Below are 23792 nucleotides of genomic sequence, written 5' to 3' on the forward strand. Positions count from 1 at the left end.
AGATGTATATCACCCCCAGCCTTGGCGGATTAACAAGGTAGATCATAAATGGGCAAATAAAAACATCATAACCATACTTAAAAAAGTGGGGAACAAAACAATCAAACAGATAAAGACCATATGGGTCAAAAAGACATAAGGAGGGAACAAAAAAGGGATATTGGTGATGCAACAACATACAGTATATTTACGGTAAATCTTTCAGTTTCCCCCTCCTTCCCCGAGTGCTAGTCCTAGAGTCCCTGGTCTATCCAATATAGATCCCAGTAATTCAAAATGGCATGAAAGTGATCCACCTGGTTGTTTAATGTGCTGTAGATGTGAGGTCTTCCATGGCAACAACCTCTTTAGCTCTGATACAGAGTTTAGGTCGAGATGGGGATGCCCGTTTCCAATTTCTGGCATCTGCAGTATGTGAGAATTTGGAGGAACAACCTGGAAGTTTTATGGGTTATAGATGTGAGATCTACCATGGCAAAGACCTCTTTAGCTCTGATACAGGGTTCGGGTTGAGATGGGGATGCCTGTATGTTTCCAATTTCTGGCATCTGCCATCTGTGAGAATTTGGAGGAGCAACCTGGATGTTTTATGGCTCATTGGGGATGGAGGTACATTAAGCAAGTACAGTTTAGGGTTTAAAGAAATTAGTAAATTGAAGATACTAAATTTCATTTTTAGGAGCAGGACCAGAATATTTGGGTCAATGAACCCTCAGTGACTACACATCTTTAACAAGTGTAAGGTATAAATGGATTAAGTATAAGCAATAAGGATGAAGTGTGGTACCAGAACATCAATAATTTATACCGTTATTATAAATGTAGAATATAGAGTTTTATTGCCACTTTTCTCCAAACTATTTGCCAAGTCTGTGAAGATAAAGGGAGAGGAGAATATTGCGGCACACAGGATCTTCTTATGCAATTTATACCATTTATTAGTTTGACATCATCATATATAAATCATGATCCAGTTACATCGTGCAATATCATAGCCACTTTTGATAATTGTGCTGGCCGGACATTTCGGTCCTAAATGGACCTTCTTCAGCGGTCTTGGTTATCTATGGTATGATGATGACGCAGATCACAAGCGTCCCAAAACGGATCAGTTCAGCCCCAATGCATTCTGAATGGATAAGGATCCTTTCAGAATGCATCAATTTGGCTGCGTTTGGTCCTCGTTGCGCTTTTGGGGCGCACACTAAAGCTTGCAGCGTTTTGGTGTCCGCCTGACGATGCGGAGCCAAACGGATCCGTCCTGACTTACAATTTAAGTCAATGGGGACGGATCCGTTTTCACTGACACAATATGGTGCAATTGAAAACAGATCCTTCCCCATTGACTTGACTTGATTTATGAGTAATGCAAACGGATCCGTTATGAACGTATACAAGCGTTTGCATTATCAGTGCGGATCCGTCTGTGCAGATACAAGACGGATCCGCACCAAACGCGAGTGTGAAAGTAGCCTTAGTGAACATGGAGTAAGATGGAAGGGATGACCATGCAGAGATTCTCTGTAAAAGTGCAGCCTAGCAGTCTTCTTGTATACTGGGCAACCCTAAGCCTCCACCCTTTTTGCTTGCTAGTATACAGGGCGGGCCATTTATATGGATACACCTTAATAAAATGGGAATGGTTGGGGATATTAACTTCCTGTTTGTGGCACATTAGTATATGTGAGGGGGGAAACTTTTTAAAATGGGTGGTGACCATGGCGGCCATTTTGAAGTCGGCCATTTTGAATCCGACTTTTGTTTTTTCAATAGGAAGAGGGTCATGTGACACATCAAACTTATTGGGAATTTCACAAGAAAAACAATGGTGTGCTTGGTTTTAACGTAACTTTATTCTTTCATGAGTTATTTACAAGTTTCTGACCACTTATAAAATGTGTTCTATGTGCTGCCCATTGTGTTGGATTGTAAATGCAACCCTCTTCTCCCACTCTTCACACACTGATAGCAACGCCACAGGGGAAATGCTAGCACAGGCTTCCAGTATCCGTAGTTTCAGGTGCTGCACATCTCGTATCTTCACAGCTGTGCTGTGAAGATACGAGATGTGCAGCACCTGAAACTACGGATGCTGGAAGCCTGTGCTAGCAGTCGTCCCATATGCTGTGAAGATACGAGATGTGCAGCACCTGGAACTACGGATACTGGAAGCCTGTGCTAGCATTTCTCCTGCGGTCCCATATGCTGTGAAGATACGAGATGTGCAGCACCTGAAACTACGGATACTGGAAGCCTGTGCTAGCATTTCTCCTGCGGTGTTGCTATCAGTGTGTGAAGAGTGGGAGAAGAGGGTTGCATTGACAATCCAACACAATGGGCAGCACATTGAACACATTTTATAAGTGGTCAGAAACGTGTAAATAACTCATGAACAAATAAAGTTACGTTAAAACCAAGCACACCATTGTTTTTCTTGTGAAATTCCCAATAAGTTTGATATGTCACATGACCCTCTTCCTATTGAAAAAACTAAAGTTGGATTCAAAATGGCCGACTTCAAAATGGCCGCCATGGTCACCACCCATCTTGAAAAGTTTCCCCCCTTACCTCATTCCGGTGGAAATGTATGGACATAGCTTACATTCAGATTTTATTTATGTGCATAGTAGACATCTGAGACTATAGATGAACGAGATACCTATGAGTGACTGCTACATTTCAACCCTTTCAGAAATTAAATAACTGTGCAAAGTTTGGAAACCATGTGGTTAATGAGTCTTCACAATATTGTTTGAGATGTATGTGTACATGGGGGACAACTATGTGAGGAATATTGATGTGCTCTTAAAAAGCTGAAGCTAAACAAAATGCATCTCTTCAAGAGAAAAGCTCTTTTCTCACCATGGACAGGATGTGGCAATGTGTTTGCTCTTTGCCTCTTTTCAACTTTGATGTCTTGCCCATACATTTCAGGAAGAGCTGGAGTTGATGTGCTTGTCGTTTTGTCCTGCATGAGGTCAACTTGCTCCTCTAAATGGACCTAATAGAGAAACCAAAGTTTGTATTAGCCTGTGTGCAGACCATGTGGTGTTTTCAAAAACAAAGTGGTTTTCATGTGATTTAACCACTTCCAAACCAGGCCATTTACCCCCTTCCTGACCAGGCCTAATTTAGCAAATCTGACATGTGTCACTTTATGTGGTAATAACTCTGGAACGCTTTTACTTATCCAAACCATTCTGAGATTGTTTTCTCGTGACACATTGTACTTCATGTTAATGGTAAATGTGAGTCAATATGTTCTGCCTTTATTTTTTTTTTAATCCATAAGTTAACAAAAATTTGAAAAAACTCACTGTTTTCTAAATTTGAATATCTCTGCTTTTAAGCCAGATAGTGATGCCTCATAAAATATTCATTAATTAACATTCCCCATATATCTACTATATGTGGGCATCATTTTGGTAATGTAATTTTATTTTATTTTTTTAGGACGTTAGAAGGTTTTGAATTTTTAAAGCAATTTTTAAAATTTTTAAGAAAATTTCCAAAGTCAACTTTTTTAAGGACCAGTCCAGTTCTGAAGTCACTTTGTGGGACTTACATAGTGGAAACCCCCTGTAAATGACCCCATTGTGGAAACTACACCCCCTAAAGTTACTCAAAACTGATTTTACAAACTTTGTTAACCCTTTAGGTGTTCCACAAGAAATAAAGGAAAATGCAGATGGGAGTTCTAAATTTCACTTTTTGGGCAGATTTTCCATTTTAATCCATTTTTTTCTTTAACACATTGAGGGTTAACAGCCAAACAAAACTTAATATTTATTACCCTGATTCTGCGGTTTACAGAAACACCCCACATGTGGTCGTAAATTGATGTAAGGGTGCACTGCAGGGCGTAGAAGAAAAGGAATGCTATATGGTTTTTGGAAGGCAGATTTTGCTGGACTGTTTTTTAGATGCCATGTCCTATTTGAAGCCCTCCTGATGCACCCTTACAGTAGAAACTGCCAAAAAGTGACCCCATTTTGGAAACTAGGGGATAAGGTGCCAGTTTTATTGGTACTATTTTGGGGTACATATGATTTTTAATTGCTCTATATTAAATTTTTTGTGAGGCAAGGTAACCAAAAAATGGCTGTTTTGGCGCTGTTTTTTGTTTTTACAACATTCATCTGAGAGGGTAGATCATGGGCTAATGATATTAAATATGTCTACTTTCTTTGTTTGTTTGTTTCAGTTTTACATAATAAAGCTTTTAAAAAAAAAAAAATGATGTGTTTGTGTTTTCTGCTCTTGTGCAGTTTTTTTTTTCCAGAAAGAGTTGACGTTTTATTGGTACCATTTTTGGGTAAATATGATTTTTTGATCATTCATTATTACACTTTATGGAGCAAGGTGACCAAAAAATTGGTTGTTTTAGCACAGTTTTAATTTATTTATTTTTTACAGCGCTCACCTTAGGGGTTAGGTCATGTGACATTTTCATAGAGCAGATCGTTACGGACGTGGCAATACCTAATATGTATACTTTTTCTTATTTATTTAAGTTTTACACCACAATAGCATTTTTGAAACAAAAAAAATGTTGTTTTAATTTCTCGATAGTCTGAGAGCCATAGCTTTTTTATTTTTTGACTGATTGTCTTAGGTAGGGTCTCATTTTTTGCGGGATGAGGTGAAGGTTTGATTGGTACTATTTTGGAGAGCATAAACCTTTTTGATCGCTTGGTGTTGCAATTTTTGTGTAGTAAGGTGACAAAAAATAGCTTTTTTTTTGGCACTGTTCTTTGAATTTTTTTTTACGGTGTTCACCTAAGGGGTTAGATCATGTGACATTTTTATAGAGCTGGTTGTTACAGACGCGGAGATACCTAATATGTATACTTTGTTTATTTATTTCATTTTAACACAATAATAGCATTTTTGAACCAAAAAACTTTGTTTTAATGTCTCCATATTCTGAGAGCTATATTTTTTTTTTTTTTTGAGCAATTTTCTTATATTTTTTGCAGGATGAGGGGACGGTTTTATTGGTACCATTTTGTGGGACATATCCTATTTGATCACTTGGTGTTGCACTTTTTGTGATGTAAGGTGACAAAAATGTCTTTTTTTAACCGTTTTTTTTCTTTTCTTTTTATGGTGTTTATCAGACGGGGTGGATCATGAGATAAATTTTTAGAGCCGGCCGTTACGGACGCGGCAATACCAAGTATGCCTATTTTATTTATTTTCTTCTATTTTTAACATTTTTTAAATTACTTAATTTGCCATGTGAAACCTTTTTTTTTTTTTTTAACTTTGCATACAACTTTGTCATACAAAACCTCTGGGGGACATTTAACTTAAATTTTTATTTTTTTCACTATTGATTTCTCCTGTAACTGGGGTTGACATAGTAGCCCTAGTTACAGGGAAAATACACTCCCCAGAGAGGCTGTACAGCACTATACAGCCTCAGTGCAGGGCTGATTGAGGTCTGTTGAAGGCCCGACAGCTCCTGCACTTTACCGGCCCCGGAGGTCATATGACCACTGGGCCGGGACAGGAAGCGCATAGAATTCCGTTTCCGTATGTCCGTTCCGCAAAAAAATAGAACATGTCCTATTATCGTCTGCATTACGAACAAGGATAGTACTGTTCTATTAGGGGCCAGCTGTTGCGTTCCGCAAACTACGGAATGCACACGGACGATATCCGTATTGTTTGCGGATCCGTTTTTTGCGGACAGCAAAATACATACGGTCGTGTGCATGAGGCCTTAGCAAGTGAGCATGCCACCACTGAAGCCAGTCAGCTGCTGGGTCCCATTGAACTGAATGGGGATCCAGCAGCTTATGGCCCTGTCCGGCTATGCCAGATATATTAACTCCGGTAGTCTGTTCCTCTTCCAGAACAGACTACGGGACTCCTTTAGCAGAGATGCGAACCTACCATTAGTTATACACTATATAGACCAGTGTTGGCGAACCTATGGCACGGGTGCCAGAGGTGGCACTCAGAGCCCTCTCTGTGGGCACCCACATCCTGGAAAAAGTCTATGGTGTACCAATATGCCTTAGACTTTTCCTGCCATTCATCAGTGAAGGGCACACTATAAACTGCACAGGCAGTGCATTGAATGTAGGCAGGCTATTATAGCTAAATGATAAAGTACATGGAAGAGATACTATATTGGACTGTTGTATTCAGGGTAAATTGCCGTGTTGGCACTTTACGATAAATAAGTGGGTTTTGGGTTACAGTTTGGGCACTCGGTCTTAAAAAGGTTCACCATCACTGATATAGACTATGAGTTGGGCAATAATACTGTTATTGTGAGGGTTATTTTTTATATGTATATTATAGTTTGATCACTAATTATTTTTCTTAATTGTTCTCATTTTAGTTCTCAATTATTGTAATTTGTGTCCTTATATAAAACAGCTATCCTACAAGTATTATCACATTGAACTGTGATCTTTTTCCTTAATTTTGGAACTCACCTCTGCTCTGTCTTTGACTTGCTTTTCTGAACCCTGGTTTACAAGGCTATGCTCTGAGACAAGATGGTCTTCTTTAAGGCTTCTCTGTTTCTGTCGAGCCATGGACAACCATGAAAGCTCTGGTTTGCTTTCAGCTGCTTTAACAAGGTCTGCTGTCCCCACAGGAGTGTTTTTATCTGGTAGCATAAAAAATATAGGGGGTCATTTATTAACGGAAATTAGGAGTATTTCTGGAGCAGATTGCAGCGCAAAGATCTAATCAGTGAGGATATAAACAAGGAGTGAGCAAAGATCAGGGAAGCCGGATGGTGTGTGTGTCAGCCTTGGTCCTCCTGCTGCACATTTGTTCCCATTGAGCTAATATAAATTATAAAATCACCCCCTTTCCCCAAAATTAAACTAAAAATACATAAACAATTTAAAAAATAAACATAATGGACATGACCGCATGCGAAAATGTCCATAATATTTACCCCATACGGCAAAACGGGAAAAAAAAGGTCAAAATGGCTGATTCGCTATATTTTTGGTCCCTTCACCTCAACACAAAAAATTTGAGAAAAAAAAAAAAAGATTAAAAAGTAATACACACTCCAAAATGTTATCAATGAAAGTACAGATCGCCCCACAAAAAATGAGCCCCAACACGGCTCCATACTTATACTCATAAAAATGTTATGGGGGACAGAATATTGTGATGCAAAGAAAAAAAATAGGGTTTTTCCAAAGTTTTTTTTTCAGTATTAAAACGCAAGAAAAAAACTATACATATGTGGTATCACTATAATTGAACTGACCCAGAGAATGAAAATAACAGCTCAGTTCTACCAAAACCAATAAATCTGGATTTTTTTTGCTGCTTTCGACTACATTGCATGCAACTGTAAATGGTGCCATTCGAAAGTACAACTTGTCTCACCAAAAAACAAGTCCTCATATGGCTATGTGAATGGAAAAATAAAAAAACTTATGGCTTTGGGAAGGCTGGGAGTAAAAAACTAAATTGAAAAAATGGAAAATCGCCTGGTCATTAAGACTTTAGACTGTTAGGCCCCTTTCACACGGGAGAGAATTCCACGCGGGTGCTATGCGTGAGGTGAACGCATTGCACCCGCACTGAATCCGGACCCATTCACTTCAATGGGGCTGTGCAGATGAGCAGTGATTTTCATGCATCACTTGCGTGAAAATCGCAGCAAGCTCTATATTGCACGTTTTTCATGCAATGCAGGCCCCCAAGCAAGTGCGGATGCGGTGCGATTTTCACACATGGTTGCTAGGAGATGATAGGGATGAGCAACCCGGACCCCATTAAAGTCTATTCACTGTATTATTTTCCCTTATAACGTTGCTATAAGGAAAAATAATAGCAGTCTTTAAAGAGGACCTTTCACTAGAATAAAACTTCTAAACGAACTATACAGACATGGAGAGCGGCGCCCAGGGATCCCCCTGCACTTACTATTATACCTGGGTGCCGCTCCGTTCTCCCAGTATAGCCTCTGGTATCTTCATAGTTAGGCTCCACCCAGGGGAACCTGCCGGCGTCTCATTCTCCCATGCTGTAGCGCTAGCCAATCGCAGCGCTCAGCTCATAGCCTGAGAGGCTTTTTTTTCTCTCAGGCTATGAGCTAAGCGCTGCGATTGGCCAGCGCTACAGCATGGGAGAATGAGATGCCGGCCGGTTCCACTGGGTGGAGCCTAACTATGAAGATACCGGAGGCTATACCGGGAGAACGGAGCGGCGCCCAGGTATAACAGTAAGTACAGGGAGATCCCTGGGCACCGCTCTACATGTCTGTATAGTTAGTTTAGAAATGTTATTCTAGTGAAAGGTCCTCTTTAATACAGAATGCTAAGTATGATGTCAATTGAGGGTAAAAAATAAAAAAAATTAACTCACCTCATCCACTTGATCGTGCAGCCGGCATCGTCTTCTTTCTTCTTCTTCTTTCAGGACCTGCAAAAGGACTTTTGACGTAATCGCGCTCACCACGTGGTGAGCGCGGTGATGTCAGCGCAGGTCCTTCTGAATAAAGATAGAAGATCCTTCTATCTTCATTCAGCAGGACCTGCGCTGACGTTACCTTGCTCACCACGTGGTGAGCACGATTACGTCATCAAAGGTCCTTTTTGCAGGTCCTGAAAGAAGAAAAAAGAAGACGATGCCGGCTGCACGATCAAGTGGATGAGGTGAGTAAATTTTTTTTATTTTTTAACCCTCAATTGACATTCTACTTAGCATTCTGTATTAACGATGTTTTAATGGAAAATAATAAAATCTACAGCACACCGAACCCAATCCCAAACTTCACTTAAGAAGTCCAGGTTCGGGTCTGGGTACTACATTCAGTTTTTTCTCAAGCACGTGCAAAACGCATTGAACTCGCGCGGAAAAAACTGAACATCGGAACGCAATCGCAGACAAAACTGACTGCAATTGGGTGCCTACTCGCGTGGGTTTCCCGCAATGCACCCTGAACGCACCCGTGACGCCCGTGTGAAGGGGGCCTTAGACTTTATTGTATTTATGGTATGGTGAAGTTCTGCTAATGCCATGTTCGTGTTGTGACAAAATCATGGCAATAGGTGGAAACTATCGTGACAATGGAATCCTTAATTCTGCATGCATGGGGGATATTTATCAAGACCGCCGATTTAGATGCTGGTCTTAGTCTCTCTGCGCTGCCGGTGAATGCGCCAAAGCTATGTGGAGGTGCAAGCAAGCCTCTAGGTAACTTTGGTGCTTCCTCCAGCAGACCTTGTGACATACGAAGATACTAAAAGCAAGGGGACATCTTTATTCAACCTCAGTTGTATACATTGTGCTGAACTTTAGTTTCACATTCTTGGTAGAAAAAAGGAGGCACTGATAAATTTTTATTTTTGCATGCAATACTGCAATTGTCATTTCCATAGAATGAAAAATGTCCTGAGAATACTTCTTTCTTACTTTCTACTGCCCAGAAGTCTGGACTGTGTGTTTCAGTGCAGCTTTGAGAGCTGACAGCAGTGGAACACCAGGAAAATAAATAAATTGCGACTATTCATGTATTACTGCGCAAAATTGTCCAGAATCGTCGTGACAGAGTCCCTTTAAAAAAGAATGTATAAGATGCCAATTAACTACACCAATTTTATATTTACAAAACCTTTCCTTGGAACCTTTCCTTGGCAAGTAATGCTGAAAAGGGTATGAGATGGCTAGTGGACTGCTTATTGTTCTTGAATTCTAAAAATACATTCACATTCTGGAAAACCTTTAAGGAAATGTGCACCTTCTGTTAAGTGTGAGTAATAGCACCATTTGCATACCTGAGAGTGGCAGATTTGTATCTATATTCACCAAATGCCAAGTATTAAGAATACCAGAGAACTTTAAAACTGGCACTAAAATGTGTATTACTAATTCCTGGCGCAAAAAAATAATAATGAGCGAGAGAATCACAGCCTGAATGTGAAGCAGACAAATGGGGTTTTACATAATAAAAAGTCCACTGAATGTATGTAGAAAGTGAAAGAGATAGTCATGATAACTAATGAAGTATCACCTAGAAAGCTTTGGCATGGCGATTTGGGTGAAATTTTAGCAATTTGCTCTAAAACATTCAACTTATTGACACTGTTCTGTCATTAAGGTGGAAATTTTAAAACCAACTTCCTAGGAACAATCAAGTAAATTGCAAAAACAATCCTATAGTACGGACTTCATAATGGGTAAATATGGCTTGGTGTAAACCAGGGGTCTCAAACACACGGCTTGCGGGCTGCATGTGGCCCCTGAGGCAACTATCTGTATCCCATGACCAGGGTCTGACTGGGGTTCCTTAGTCTCATCAGGGGAATTTATTCTTAGGCCCCAATCAAATATCGTCATTAAAGTCTAACAGATTTTGATTCAAAGAAACAGACCCTAGTGGAAAGTTAGGCAGATAGTGCCACAATTTTCAACTGTATCTGCGCCTTAAGGATCCATATACAGTTGTGGACAGATAGGGAACCGCCGCCGGTCCCTTTAACCATCATCCTGGGCCGATGCAGCACATAATGTCACAACGTTACTGACGGTGTGTCACGTGTAAAGCGCAACAGGCGGACAAAGTCCACAGAGGCCTTGGTGATGGGAATGTACAGCTGGTGTAAGTTAAAAATCTTGTATATAGTAATATGGATTAGTGATTGACGAACATCGGCCGGGACGTTTCGAGTACGCGCGTTCGCGATCAAATGTTCGCGAACTGCGCGTTCGCGGCGGGCCCCATTCACTTTAATGGCACACGAACCTGAAAGATCTTCAGGTCATATTTGCAGCCACCAAATACTTACTAGAAGTGCACAAATAGTCCCACAACATGGACAGTGACATACCAGAGGGGGATCAATGGCACAAATTCCCACAAAAAATATGTATTTTAATCAGGGGCCATTTTTATGGGTCTTAAAGGGAAACTCTCAAAAATGTGCCCTGCTGGAGCCTAGAAATTTTTTATTTTAGGCCACGGGAGTACAGGCCCTAAAAATTAGGCATTCACCTGACAGAAAAGAACAAGTGATTATGTGGCTGGAGGTAAATTAGGCGGTCAGTGGATAACAATTTTACTGTAGGCCAGTACAGGCCCCAAAAATGATGCATTTACCTGACAGAAAAGAACAAGTGATTATGGGGCTGGAGGTACATTAGGCGGTCAGTGGATAACAATTTTACTGCAGGCCAGTGGAGTACAGGCCCCAAACATTAGGCATTCACCTGACAGAAAAGAACAAGTGATTATCTGGCTGGAGGTATAATAGATGGACAGTGGATAACAATTTTACTGTAGGCCAGTGGAGGACAGGCCCCAAAAAATGATGCATTCACTGGACAGAAAAGAACAAGTGATTATGTGGCTGGAGGTATATTAGACGGTCAGTGGATAACAATTCACAGGTCTTGAATTCCTCTGAGATCCATGCCTCATTCATTTTTAGAAATGTGAGGTAGTCCACACTGTTGTGAGCTAGGCGAGTGCGCTTATCGGTCACGATCCCCCCTGCTGCGTTGAACGTCCTTTCGGACAGGACACTTGATGAGGGGCAAGCCAAGAGTTCCATGGCAAATTGCACCAGCTCTGGCCACAGGTCAAGCCTGCACACCCAGTAGTCTAGGGGTTCCACGCTTCTCAGAGTGTCCACATCGGCCGTTAACCCGATGTAGTTGGACACCTGTTGGTCTAGGCGTTCCCTGAGGCTGGATCTGGAGGGCAGCTCTTGATGGGTTGGTTGCAAGAATGATCTCATATCTGAAGTGACCAACACATCTTCAAACCGCCCTGTTCTTGCAGGCGGGGTAGGATTGGTACCCGCATCTGTTTAGCTGTGGGTGGAAATTCCTCTGCCAGCGCCCGCAACAGCAGAATATAGCATCTCTCGCAGCAAGGCCTGGAAATGCTGCATTCTGACAGCCCTCTGTGATGCTGGTAACATGTCCGCCATTTTGTGTTTGTACCGGGGGTCTAAGTACGTTGCCACCCAATACTGGTCCTTGCCCTTTATTCTTTTTCTACGGGGGTCCTGTCACGGAAGGTGTACAGGAAACAAGACAATGCAAAATGAATATATGACTCACTGGATCCAAAACTAAGGAACAAAAGGGAGACCCCTGCATAAGACCTGGCACTCTCCCTGACTGCTCAGCCTATGCGAAAATCCCAATGGTGGATGATCGCATATCCTCGTACCTCGACTATATACCACCTGAACACCCTACAATAGTGAGGGGACACGACCACCGGCTCCCTACACTAGACACGGAGGGAGTCAGGGTCACCTGGGATCCAGCAAACAGAAAATCACAAATAAATGTACAGCACTTATCTTGTAGAAGACTGGAAAATGGGATCAGCATGCACACACACTCCAGGAAGTTGTATAAGCCGCACACTAATGCATTATGGGGAGGAATTTAAAGGGATGCAATCAGTCCAACTACATGACAGCTGAGAGAGGCTAATGAGATGAGGAACTGAAAACCAAAACAAAGAAAACTCAAGGAGGAGGTTCTGAAAGGCTTCTGTCAGAGCTTCTCAGCTGTCTGGTTGTGACAGTACCCCTCCCTCTACGAGTGGACTCCGGACACTCAGAGCCCACCTTCTCAGGATGGGACCTATGGAAAGCCCTGATGAGACGAGTGGCCTTAATGTCCGTCACTGGGACCCACATGCTCTCCTCAGGACCATAACCCTCCCAATGAACGAGGTACTGGAGAGAACCGCGGACAAGACGAGAATCCACAATCCTAGAGACCTGAAATTCAAGATTCCCATCAACCATAATCGGAGGAGGAGGCAAAGGCGAGGGTACAATGGGTTGAACATAAGGTTTCAATAAGGACTTATGAAAAATATTATGGATCTTCCAAGTCTGAGGAAGATCAAGACGGTAGGCAACAGGATTGATGACAGACAGGATATTGTAAGGCCCAATAAACCTAGGACCCAACTTCCAGGAGGGATCCTTCAATTTGATATTCTTGGTAGACAACCACACCAGATCCCCAACATTCAGGTCCAGATCAGGCATACGTCTCTTATCTGCCACACGCTTATATCTCTCACTCATGCTCTTTAGATTATCCTGAATCTTTTGCCAAATAGATGACAAAGACGAGGAGAATCTGTCCTCATCAGGTAAACCAGAAGACCCCTCTCCCGAGAAAGTCCCAAACTGCGGATGAAACCCATATGCACCAAAAAATGGTGACTTATCAGAGGACTCCTGACGACGGTTATTTAAAGCAAACTCAGCAAGGGACAAAAAAGAACACCAATCCTCCTGATTCTCCGCCACAAAACAGCGCAGATATGTCTCCAGATTCTGATTGACGCGCTCTGTCTGGCCATTCGACTGCGGGTGGAAAGCAGAAGAGAATGACAACCGAACCCCCAAGCGAGAACAGAAAGCCTTCCAGAATCTGGAAACAAACTGTGTGCCCCTATCAGAGACTATGTCTGAAGGAATACCATGCAATTTGACAATGTGATCAATAAATGCCTGCGCCAGCGTCTTAGCATTGGGCAAACCAGGAAAAGGGATGAAATGCACCATTTTGCTAAAACGGTCCACCACCACCAGAATCACAGTCTTCCCCGAGGAACGAGGCAGGTCCGTTATGAAGTCCATTGACAGATGTGTCCAAGGATGGGAAGGAATGGGTAAGGGAAGGAAAGGACCTGATGGCCGTGAATGAGGGACTTTGGCATGAGTGCAAGTCTCGCAGGCTGCCACAAAACCCTCAACCGACTTATGAAGCGCAGGCCACCAGAATCTCCGAGCGATGAGATCCACTGTGGCTCTTGCCCCCGGGTGCCCAGCAAGGACCGTATCGTGGTGTTCTTTAAAAATCTTGTGTCTTAAAGCGAGAGTCACAAACAACCCTCCAGGAGGACAAAGATCAGGAGCCTCTGACTGGGCTGCCTGCACCTCTGCCTCCAATTCAGGAAAATGAGCAGAGACCACCACACCTTCAGCCAAAATGGGACCCGGGTCTTCAAAATTCCCACCTCCCGGAAAACAACGTGACAGGGCATCTGCCTTCACATTCTTAACCCCAGGGCGGAACGTGACAACAAAATTAAACCTTGAAAAGAACAAAGACCATCTGGCCTGTCTCGGGTTCAGACGCTTGGCTGACTCCAAGTAGGCCAGATTTTTATGGTCAGTAAACACGGTAATAGGGTGTCTGGCTCCCTCTAGCCAATGGCGCCATTCCTCAAAAGCCAACTTGATGGCCAACAATTCCCTATCTCCCACATCGTAATTTCTCTCTGCCGAGGAGAGTTTCTTCGAAAAAAAGGCACACGGTCGCCATTTGGCAGGAGAGGAACCCTGAGACAAGACCGCACCCACACCCACCTCAGAAGCATCAACCTCAACTATGAAGGGTAGAGAAATATCAGGTTGTACCAAGATAGGAGCGGAAGCAAAACTCTCCTTGATATTAGAAAAGGCCTTACGCGCCTCTACCGACCAGGAAGAAAAATCTACCCCCTTTCTGGTCATATCAGTGAGTGGTTTAACAATAGAGGAATAATTCAAAATAAACTTCCTGTAATAATTGGCGAAGCCCAAAAAACGCATCAGCGCCTTCTGATTCTCAGGAAGCTCCCACTCAAGCACAGCGCGGACCTTCTCGGGGTCCATGCGAAAACCAGAAGCGGAGAGAAGAAACCCCAGAAATTGAATTTCTGGAACCGCAAACACACATTTTTCCAGTTTCGCGTATAATTTATTCTCCCGCAGGATGAGCAAGACCTGACGTAAGTGTTCCTTATGAGTTTTGAAATCAGGAGAAAAAATCAAAATGTCATCCAAATACACTAATACAAATTTTCCCATTAAATGATAAAAAATGCTGTTCATGAAATGCTGAAAAACGGCTGGGGCATTCATCAAACCAAAAGGCATAACCAAATTCTCAAAATTGGCCCTCAGGGGTATTGAAGGCCGTCTTCCATTCGCCTCCTTCTCTGACCCTGACCAGGTTGTATGCCCCTCTTAGATCTAATTTGGAAAAGACTTTAGCCCCAACAATCTGGTTAAACAGGTCCGGGATCAGAGGAAGCGGATAAGGGTCACGAATAGTGATACTGTTCAGCTCCCTGAAATCCAGACAAGGTCTTAAAGAACCATCTTTTTTCTTAACAAAGAAAAAACCAGCGGCAACAGGTGACTTCGAGGGTCGTATGTGTCCTTTTCTCAGACTCTCCGAGATATAAGCACGTATAGCGACCCTTTCAGGTTGGGAAAGATTGTATAAACGAGATTTAGGCAGCTTGGTGCCTGGGATGAGATTAATAGGGCAATTGTACTGTACGGGGGCAAATCCTGAACTCCACTCTCAGAGAAGACATCCGAAAATTCTGAGAGAAAAGGTGGTACAGTCTTAGTAGAAACCTCAGAAACAGATGTCGTGAGGCAATTCTCTCTGCAAAAGTCACTCCAACCATTTATTTGCCTCGCTTGCCAATCAATGGTGGGGTTATGTTTAGTGAGCCAGGGTAGCCCCAACACAAGTGGAGTAGGTAATCTGCTAAGGACGAAACATGACACATCCTCAACATGAGCATCACTCACAATTAAACGAATATTGTGAACTATGCCCTTTAATGATTTCTGAGAAAGTGGAGCGGAATCAATAGCAAAAACAGGAATATCCTTTCCCAAAGTGCATACCTGGAAACAATGAGTTATCGCAAAATGATTATCAATGAGATTGACAGCTGCTCCACTATCTACAAAAATCTCACAAAAAATGGTCTTGCTCTCTAGCGCCACCCTGGCAGGCAGGACAAAACGGGAACTACAAGCAAACAGAAAACCTTCAATTTCCGCCTCAACCCTGCCAATAGTAACAGATGGAACATTTTTAAAATATTTTTTCCTTTTTGTTTCTTTATTACTCCCAGAAAACTGCCTGAATCTCCTAGAGGGACAAACATTTGCCAAATGATTTATACCTCCACAACAAAAACAAACCTTCCCATGCGGGCTGAATCTTCTATTGTCAGAGGCAATCAACCCCAGCTGCATGGGCTCCTGCTCAAAAGGGGCTGACAGCAACTGAGACCCCTGCGCACAGAATGAGACCGCTGCACTGTCCTGGGGCTGAGTATGACAGGAAGGAGAGATCTCTCCTCTCTCTCTAAGACGCCTGTCAATACGAACGTCCTGAGACATAGCAGAGTCCAAGGAGATAGGCCTCTCATGAAAGGCAAATGCATCTTTCAATCCCTCTGAAAGACCATGGCAAAATTGACTTCGGAGTGCAGCATCATTCCAACCAGTATCAGCTGCCCATCTCCGAAATTCTGAGCAGTATATCTCTGCGGATTGTTTACCCTGGCACAACAGACGTAGTCTAGACTCAGCCAAAGCAACACGATCCGGATCATCATATATCTGACCCAGGGCTAAAAAGAATTCATCCACTGAACGGAGGTGCCGTGCCCCCACCGGCAGCGAAAAGGCCCACGACTGAGCGTTACCCCTGAGCAGCGATATAATGATCCCTACCCTCTGTTCCTCATCACCAGAGGAATGGGGAAGAAGGCGAAAATGGAGTTTGCAAGTCTCTCTGAAACGCACAAAATTCTCACTACCCCCGGAGAACGTATCCAGGAGCGAGATCTTAGGCTCAGAACAAACTCCATGAACGCAAGCTGAACCAGTCACTAGAAACTGAGAAAGAGTCTTACGGAGATCAGCTACCTCCAATGAAAGACCCTGGAAGCGTTCAGTCAAAAGTGAAACCGGATCCATGCTTGAGACGGTTTTGGCGGCTTATAATGTCACGGAAGGTGTACAGGAAACAAGACAATGCAAAATGAATATATGACTCACTGGAACCCAAACTAAGGAACAAAAGGGAGACCCCTGCATAAGACCTGGCACTCTCCCTGACTGCTCAGCCTATGCGAAAATCCCAATGGTGGATGATCGCATATCCTCGTACCTCGACTATATACCACCTGAACACCCTACAATAGTGAGGGGACATGACCACCGGCTCCCTACACTAGACACGGAGGGAGTCAGGGTCACCTGGGATCCAGAAAATCACAAATAAATGTACAGCACTTATCTTGTAGAAGACTGGAAAATGGGATCAGCATGCACATACACTCCAGGAAGTTGTATAAGCCGCACACTAATGCATTATGGGGAGGAATTGAAAGGGATGCAATCAGTCCAACTACATGACAGCTGAGAGAGGCTAACGAGATGAGGAACTGAAAACCAAAACAAAGAAGACTCAAGGAGGAGGTTCTGAAAGGCTTCTGTCAGAGCTTCTCAGCTGTCTGGTTGTGACAGGTCCCTGTTCAAACACTGGAGCATCAAGGCCCCCATTTGCACTAAATTGGAAACGGTGGAGCACCCTGGCTCGTGCTCATCACCCATGAAAATGTTGTCCTCGGTCTCCTCTCCACAGTCACTGACAACACCAGGGATCCCCAAAAAGTTTAAAGTCCCCCTCAAAGACTGCTCTTCTTGCTCCTCCTGCTCTTCCTCCATCCAGCCACCATCCCCCTCTTCACACTCCTGCTGACTTGTCTCAGATGGAGTAGCCCCCCCTGGGAATTCATTCAGCACTGCAATTTCCTCATCTTCCAGCTTAATGGCCGCAGAAGTCTGCATGCGTCAAGCATGATCAGCCACTGGCGCGGTGAAAAGAAACTAAGCTCCCCAGAACCTGTCCTGCTGCAGAGTTCGTACAGGTAGTCATTAACAGAAAGTTGCTGCTGGAGCAGCCTATCAAGCATATACAAGGTGGAGTTCCAGCGCGTTGGGCTGTCACAAATCAGACATCTGACGGGCAGGTGGTGTCGCCGCTGAACGTCAGCAAAGTGAGCCATGGCCGTATAAGTTCTTCTAAAATGGCCAGATATTTTCCTGGCCTGCCGCAAGACGTCCTGGACCCAAGGGTATTTGGAAACGAATCGCTGCACGACTAAGAACGTGTGCCATGCACGGCACGTGTGTCATTTTGCAGTTTCAGCACGCTCAGCAGATTGACACCGTTGTCGCACACCACTTTTCCAACTGTCAAATTGAGTGGTGTTAGCCACTGATCGGCCTGTGACCGCAGAGCTGAAAGCAGTGCAGGACCGATGTGGCTCTTGGCTTCCAGGCACAACAGCCGCAGCACAGCATAGCAACGTCTCACCTGGCACGTCGAATAGGTTCTGGGGAGCTTGGGCGGTGCAGCGGAAAAGGCGGTAGCAGTGGAAAAGGAGAAGTCAGCCAAGGAGGAGACGGAGAATGGAGTAGAAGGAGGAGAAGAAGAGGCAGGCCTGTATGCAATCCGTGGCGGTAACACCAAATCCACACGGGTGCCACGGGGGTACATGCTTGACGGCCATCAGAAGGTTCACCCAATGGGCAGAAAAAGTTATGTAATTTCCCTGCCCGTGTTTGCTAGACAACGTGTCTGTGGTCAGATGTATCTTGGCACCAACACTGTGTGCCAGAGATATATTTAATTGCAGCTGAACGTGGCCATATAGCTCTGGGATGCCCTTCTGGGAGAAATATTTCCTTCCGGGAACCTTCCATTGCGGTGTCCCAATGGCCACAAATTCTCTAAAGCCCTCCAAGACCACGAGTTTATATGACAGTAGTTGGCAGGCTAGCAGTTCCGAAAAGCCAGCTGTCAGCCGTTGGGCAAGTAGGTTATCTGGAGTCATCAACTTTTTAAGCTTGAACATTTGGGCCATGGAAACCTGCCTCCTGCCAGATGAATGCGACGACACGGTGGAAGGTGGAGTGGAGGACAAATGGGAGGAGAGAGGAGAAGCGGCAGGACGTGGAGTACCGGGAGTGTGGCTTTGTGGGTTCTGACGGCGTTGCTCCCACTGGACTCGGTGATGGGAGGCCAGGTGCTTTCTTAAGGCGGTCATCCCTAGTTGAGTGTTGGGCTTACCACGACTTATGCGTTGACAGCACAGGCTGCAGATGGCAACACTATTGTCAGCAGCTGACACATTTAAAAAAGCCCACACTATGGAGCCATGTGCCGGTGTCCTGGGAGCGAAAGATGTGACCGTGCATGGTGGATGGCTCGCTCCAGATACATTTGCAGTCTGCTTTTTGCCTCCTGTGCACTGCGAGTTCTGCCTGCTTCTCCTCCCTATCTGCTGCTCCGTCTCTCCCTCTGAACTCCCCTCCTCTTCATCTCTTGTGGGCACCCACGTGATGTCCATTGACACGTCATCAACGTCACCTTCACCACCGACATTAGAGATCTCGGAGTAGGCAGCAACAGAGGGGACCACCCTCCTTGGGCTGATTTGGGTACTGTCAGACCACTGGGTGGCGGCGTTGCTACCTCCTCTTCCTCATCCGATGCCAAGAATGGCTGTGCATCGGTAAGGTCTGGAAATGGATGGAAAAATAATTCCTCTGACTCGAGTGGAGGGGCTATGGTGGTGGTGGTGGTGTCTTTGGGGGTGCACACAGCAGAGAGTGAGGAGGGTGCAGATACAGAAGATGAGGAGGGTGCAGAAGCGGAAGGCTGAGTGAGACACTCAACCAACTCTGGTGCGCCCTTTGATGTAATCGCACACATTTTGTGGAAGCAGTTCTATAGAACCCCTTAATCAGTACTTTGTAAAAGCAGGCATATTGCACCCCTCAATCAGTATTTTGTGGAAACAGGTATATAAAACACCTGAATCAATATTTGGTGGAAGCAGGTACATCGCACCCCTCAATCAGTATTTTGTGGAAGCAGGTATAATTAACCCCTCACTCAGTATTTTGTGGAAGCAGGTATATTGCACCCTTTAATCAGTATTTTGTGGAAACAGGTATATAGAACACCTGAATAAATATTTGGTGAAAGCAGGTATATCGAACCCCTCAATCTGTATTTTGTGGAAGCAGGTATATTAAACCCCTTAATCAGTATTTTGTGGAAGCAGTTATATCGCACCCCTCAATCAGTATTTTGTGGAAGCAGGTATATTGCACCCCTCAATCAGTATTTCGAGGAAGCAGGTATATAGAATCCCTTAATTAGTATTTTGCAGAAGCATATATATTGCACCCCTAAATTAGTATTTTGTGGAAACAGATATATAGCACCCCTCAATCTGTATTTTGTGGAAGCAGTTATACCTGCTTCCACAAAATACTGATTATGGGGTTTGATATTCCTGCTTCCACAAAATACAGATTGAGGGGTGCGATATACCTGCTTCCACCAAATATTGATTCAGGTGTTCTATATACCTGTTTCCACAAAATACTGAATGAGGGGTGCGATATATCTGCTTCTACAAAAAACAGATTAAGGGGTTATATATACCTGCTTCCACAAAATACTGATTGAGGGGTGCGATATAGCTGCTTCCACAAAATACTGATTTAGGGGTGCGATATAGCTGCTTCCACAAAATACTGATTAAGGGGTTTGATATATCGCACCCCTAAATCAGTATTTTGTGGAAGCAGCTATATCGCACCCCTCAATCAGTATTTTGTGGAAGCAGGTATATATAACCCCTTAATCAGTTTTTTGTAGAAGCAGATATATCGCACCCCTCAAGCAGTATTTTGTGGAAACAGGTATATAGAACACCTGAATCAATATTTGGTAGAAGCAGTTATATCGCACCCCTCAATCTGTATTTTGTGGAAGCAGGTATATCAAACCCTTTAATCAGTATTTTGTTGAAGCAGGTATATCGCACCCCTCAATCAGCATTTTGTGGAAGCAGGTATATAGAACCCCTTAATCAGTATTTTGTAGAAGCAGGTATATCGCACCGCTCAATCAGTATTTTGTGGAGACAGGTATATAGAACCCCTGAATCAATATTTGGTAGAAGCAGTTATATCACATCACTCAATCAGTATTTTGTGGAAGCTGGTGTATCGCAGGCCTCAATCAATATTTGGTGGAAGCAGGTATATCCCACCCCTCAATCAGTATTTTGTGGAAGCAGGTATATAGAACCCCTTAATCAGTATTTTGTAGAAGCAGGAATATCGCACCCCTCAATCAGTATTTTGTGGAAACAGGTATATAGAACCCCTGAATCAATATTTGATGGAAGCAGGTATATCGCACCCCTCAATCAGTATGTGGAAGCAGGTATAATGCACCCCCTAAATCATTTTTTTGGGGGAAACAGGTATATCACACCCCTTGCAAATAGTTGTTCCCAATAACGCTTGTCCCTCTATATACCTGCGGTATCACAGCAGAACTAAACACAACTGCAGCACAATAGAAATGCACTATAATATACTTTCTATGTTAGAAAATATATTATAGGTATATCACACCCCTCAATCAGATTTTTTGAGGCAACAGGTATATCACACCAGTTGCAATTCGTTATTCCAATAGCGTTTGTCCATCTATACAGCTGCGGTATTGCAGCAGAACCGCACACAACTGCTGCATAATGCACTATAATATACTTTCTATGTTAGATAGTATATCACACCCCTCAGTATATCACACCTATCGATAGCACACCTATACCAGTCCTTAAAAGGACTTTTGTGGCCCTCTTAGCTAGCGTTTGGTGTCCCTAACAGTCTGTCGCTGCTCCACACAGCAACCATTCCCCACACTGGCAAAACTGGTAAATGTTACCATGTTTTTATTGAACACACCATGTAAACATTCACAGTGCAGGTGGGAAAAGTATGTGAACCCCTAGACTAATGACATCTCCAAGAGCTAATTGGAGTGAGGTGTCAGCCAACTGGAGTCTAATCAATGAGATTGGAGGTGTTGGTTACAGCTGCCCTGCCCTATAAAAAACACACACCAGTTCTGGGTTTTCTTTTCACAAGAAGCATTGCCTGATGTGAATGATGCCTCGCACAAAAGAGCTCTCAGAAGACCTACGATTAAGAATTGTTGACTTGCATAAAGCTGGAAAGGGTTATAAAAGTATCTCCAAAAGCCTTGCTGTTCATCAGTCCACGGTAAGACAAATTGTCTATAAATGGAGAAAGTTCAGCACTGCTGCTACTCTCCCTCGGAGTGGCCATCCTGTAAAGATGACTGCAAGAGCACAGCGCAGACTGCTCAATGAGGTGAAGAAGAATCCTAGAGTGTCAGCTAAAGACTTACAAAAGTCTCTGGCATATGCCAACATCCCTGTTAGCGAATCTACAATACTAAACAAGAATGGATTTCATGGGAGGATACCACAGAGGAAGCCACTGCTGTCCCAAAAAAAACATTGCTGCATGTTTACAGTTTGCACAAGAGCACCTGGATGTTCCACAGCAGTACTGGCAAAATATTCTGTGGACAGATAAAACCAAAGTTGAGTTTGGAAGAAACGCACAACACTATGTGTGGAGAAAAAGAGGCACAGCACACCAACATCAAAACCTCATCCCAACTGTGAAGTATGGTGGTGGGGGCATCATGGTTTGGGGCTGCTTTGCTGCGTCAAGGCCTGGACAGATTGCTATCATCAAAGGAAAAATTAATTTCCAAGTTTATCAAGACATTTTGCAGGAGAACTTAAGGCCATCTGTCCACCAGTTGAAGCTCAACAGAAGATGGGTGTTGCAACAGGACAACGACCCAAAGCATAGAAGTAAATCAACAACAGAATGTCTTAAACAAAAGAAAATACGCCTTCTGGAGTGGCCCAGTCAGACTCCTGACCTCAACCCGATTGAGATGCTGTGGCATGACCTCAAGAAAGCGATTCACACCAGACATCCCAAGAATATTGCTGAACTGAAACAGTTCTGCAAAGAGGAATGGTCAAGAATTACTCCTGACCGTTGTGCATGTCTAATCTGCAACTACAGGAAACATTTGGTTGAAGTTATTGCTGCCAAAGGAGGTTCAACCAGTTATTAAATCCAAGGGTTCACATACTTTTTCCACCTGCACTGTGAATGTTTACATGTTGTGTTCAATAAAAACATGGTAACATTTAATTCTTTGTGTGTTATTAGTTTAAGCAGACTGTGATTGTCTATTGTTGTGACTTAGATGAAGATCAGATCCCATTTTATGACCAATTTGTGCAGAAATCCATAACATTCCAACGGGTTCACATACTTTTTTTTGCAACTGTATATGTACAGCTGGTATAAGTTACAATTCATTTGGAAATCCTTCAGACCATTTCCCTCTATTCACATTTTCCCCCATAAATCTTCACTTATTACCCTATAGTGACAAAGTGAAAACATTCTTTTGCTAATTTATTTAAAATAAAAGGAAAAAATGAACATTTTCAGGCTCTCTGCTATGACTCTTTAAATTTAGCTGTGGGGGCGCCCCACTTTTCTTGCTCATCTTTCAGATGTTTCTACACCTTGATTAGAGTGCACAACTATGGTCAATTCAGTTGATTAGACATGATTTGAAAAGACACCCCTCACAAGGTCTCACAGCTGACAATGTATATCAGAGAAAAAAACAAGCCAACATGATTAAAGAACTGTCTGTAGAGCTCAGAGACAGGATTGGGTGGAGGCACAGATCTACAGTGGCCTCCATAATTTTTAAATGAAAGAAGTTTGTGACAAATAGGATTCTTTCTAGAGCTGGCTGCCCCACCGAACTAAGTAATCGGGAGAGAAGGGCCTTGGTAAGAGAGGTGACCAAGAACCCAATTGTCACTCTGGCTGAGCTCCAAAGATCCTGTATGTAGATAGAAGAAACAGAAGGTCAACCATCACTGCAGCACTCCACCAATCTGGACTTTATGGCAGAGTGGCTAGAAGTTTGCAAAAAAAAAAAAACACCTAAAGAACTCTCAGACTAAGAGAAACAAGATTGTATGGTCTGATGAAACAAAGATTGAACTTTTT

General features: G+C 43.4%; 1 protein-coding gene across 1 annotated transcript in view; it reads right to left on the minus strand.

Moving 5' to 3' along the window:
- CRACDL (CRACD like) overlaps positions 1-23792 on the minus strand; it is a 132401-nt gene that overhangs the window by 8789 nt on the left and 99820 nt on the right. Inside the window, exons 9-10 of the mRNA XM_044288065.1 lie at positions 6453-6628; positions 2863-3001 (exon numbers count right to left, since the gene is read on the minus strand). Coding sequence (XP_044144000.1) covers positions 2863-3001; positions 6453-6628 — 315 coding nt within the window. The remainder of the gene's footprint in view (positions 1-2862; positions 3002-6452; positions 6629-23792) is intronic.

This window comes from Bufo gargarizans, chromosome 3, assembly GCF_014858855.1.
Source record: "Bufo gargarizans isolate SCDJY-AF-19 chromosome 3, ASM1485885v1, whole genome shotgun sequence".
Classification (NCBI taxonomy): Eukaryota; Metazoa; Chordata; class Amphibia; order Anura; family Bufonidae; genus Bufo; species Bufo gargarizans.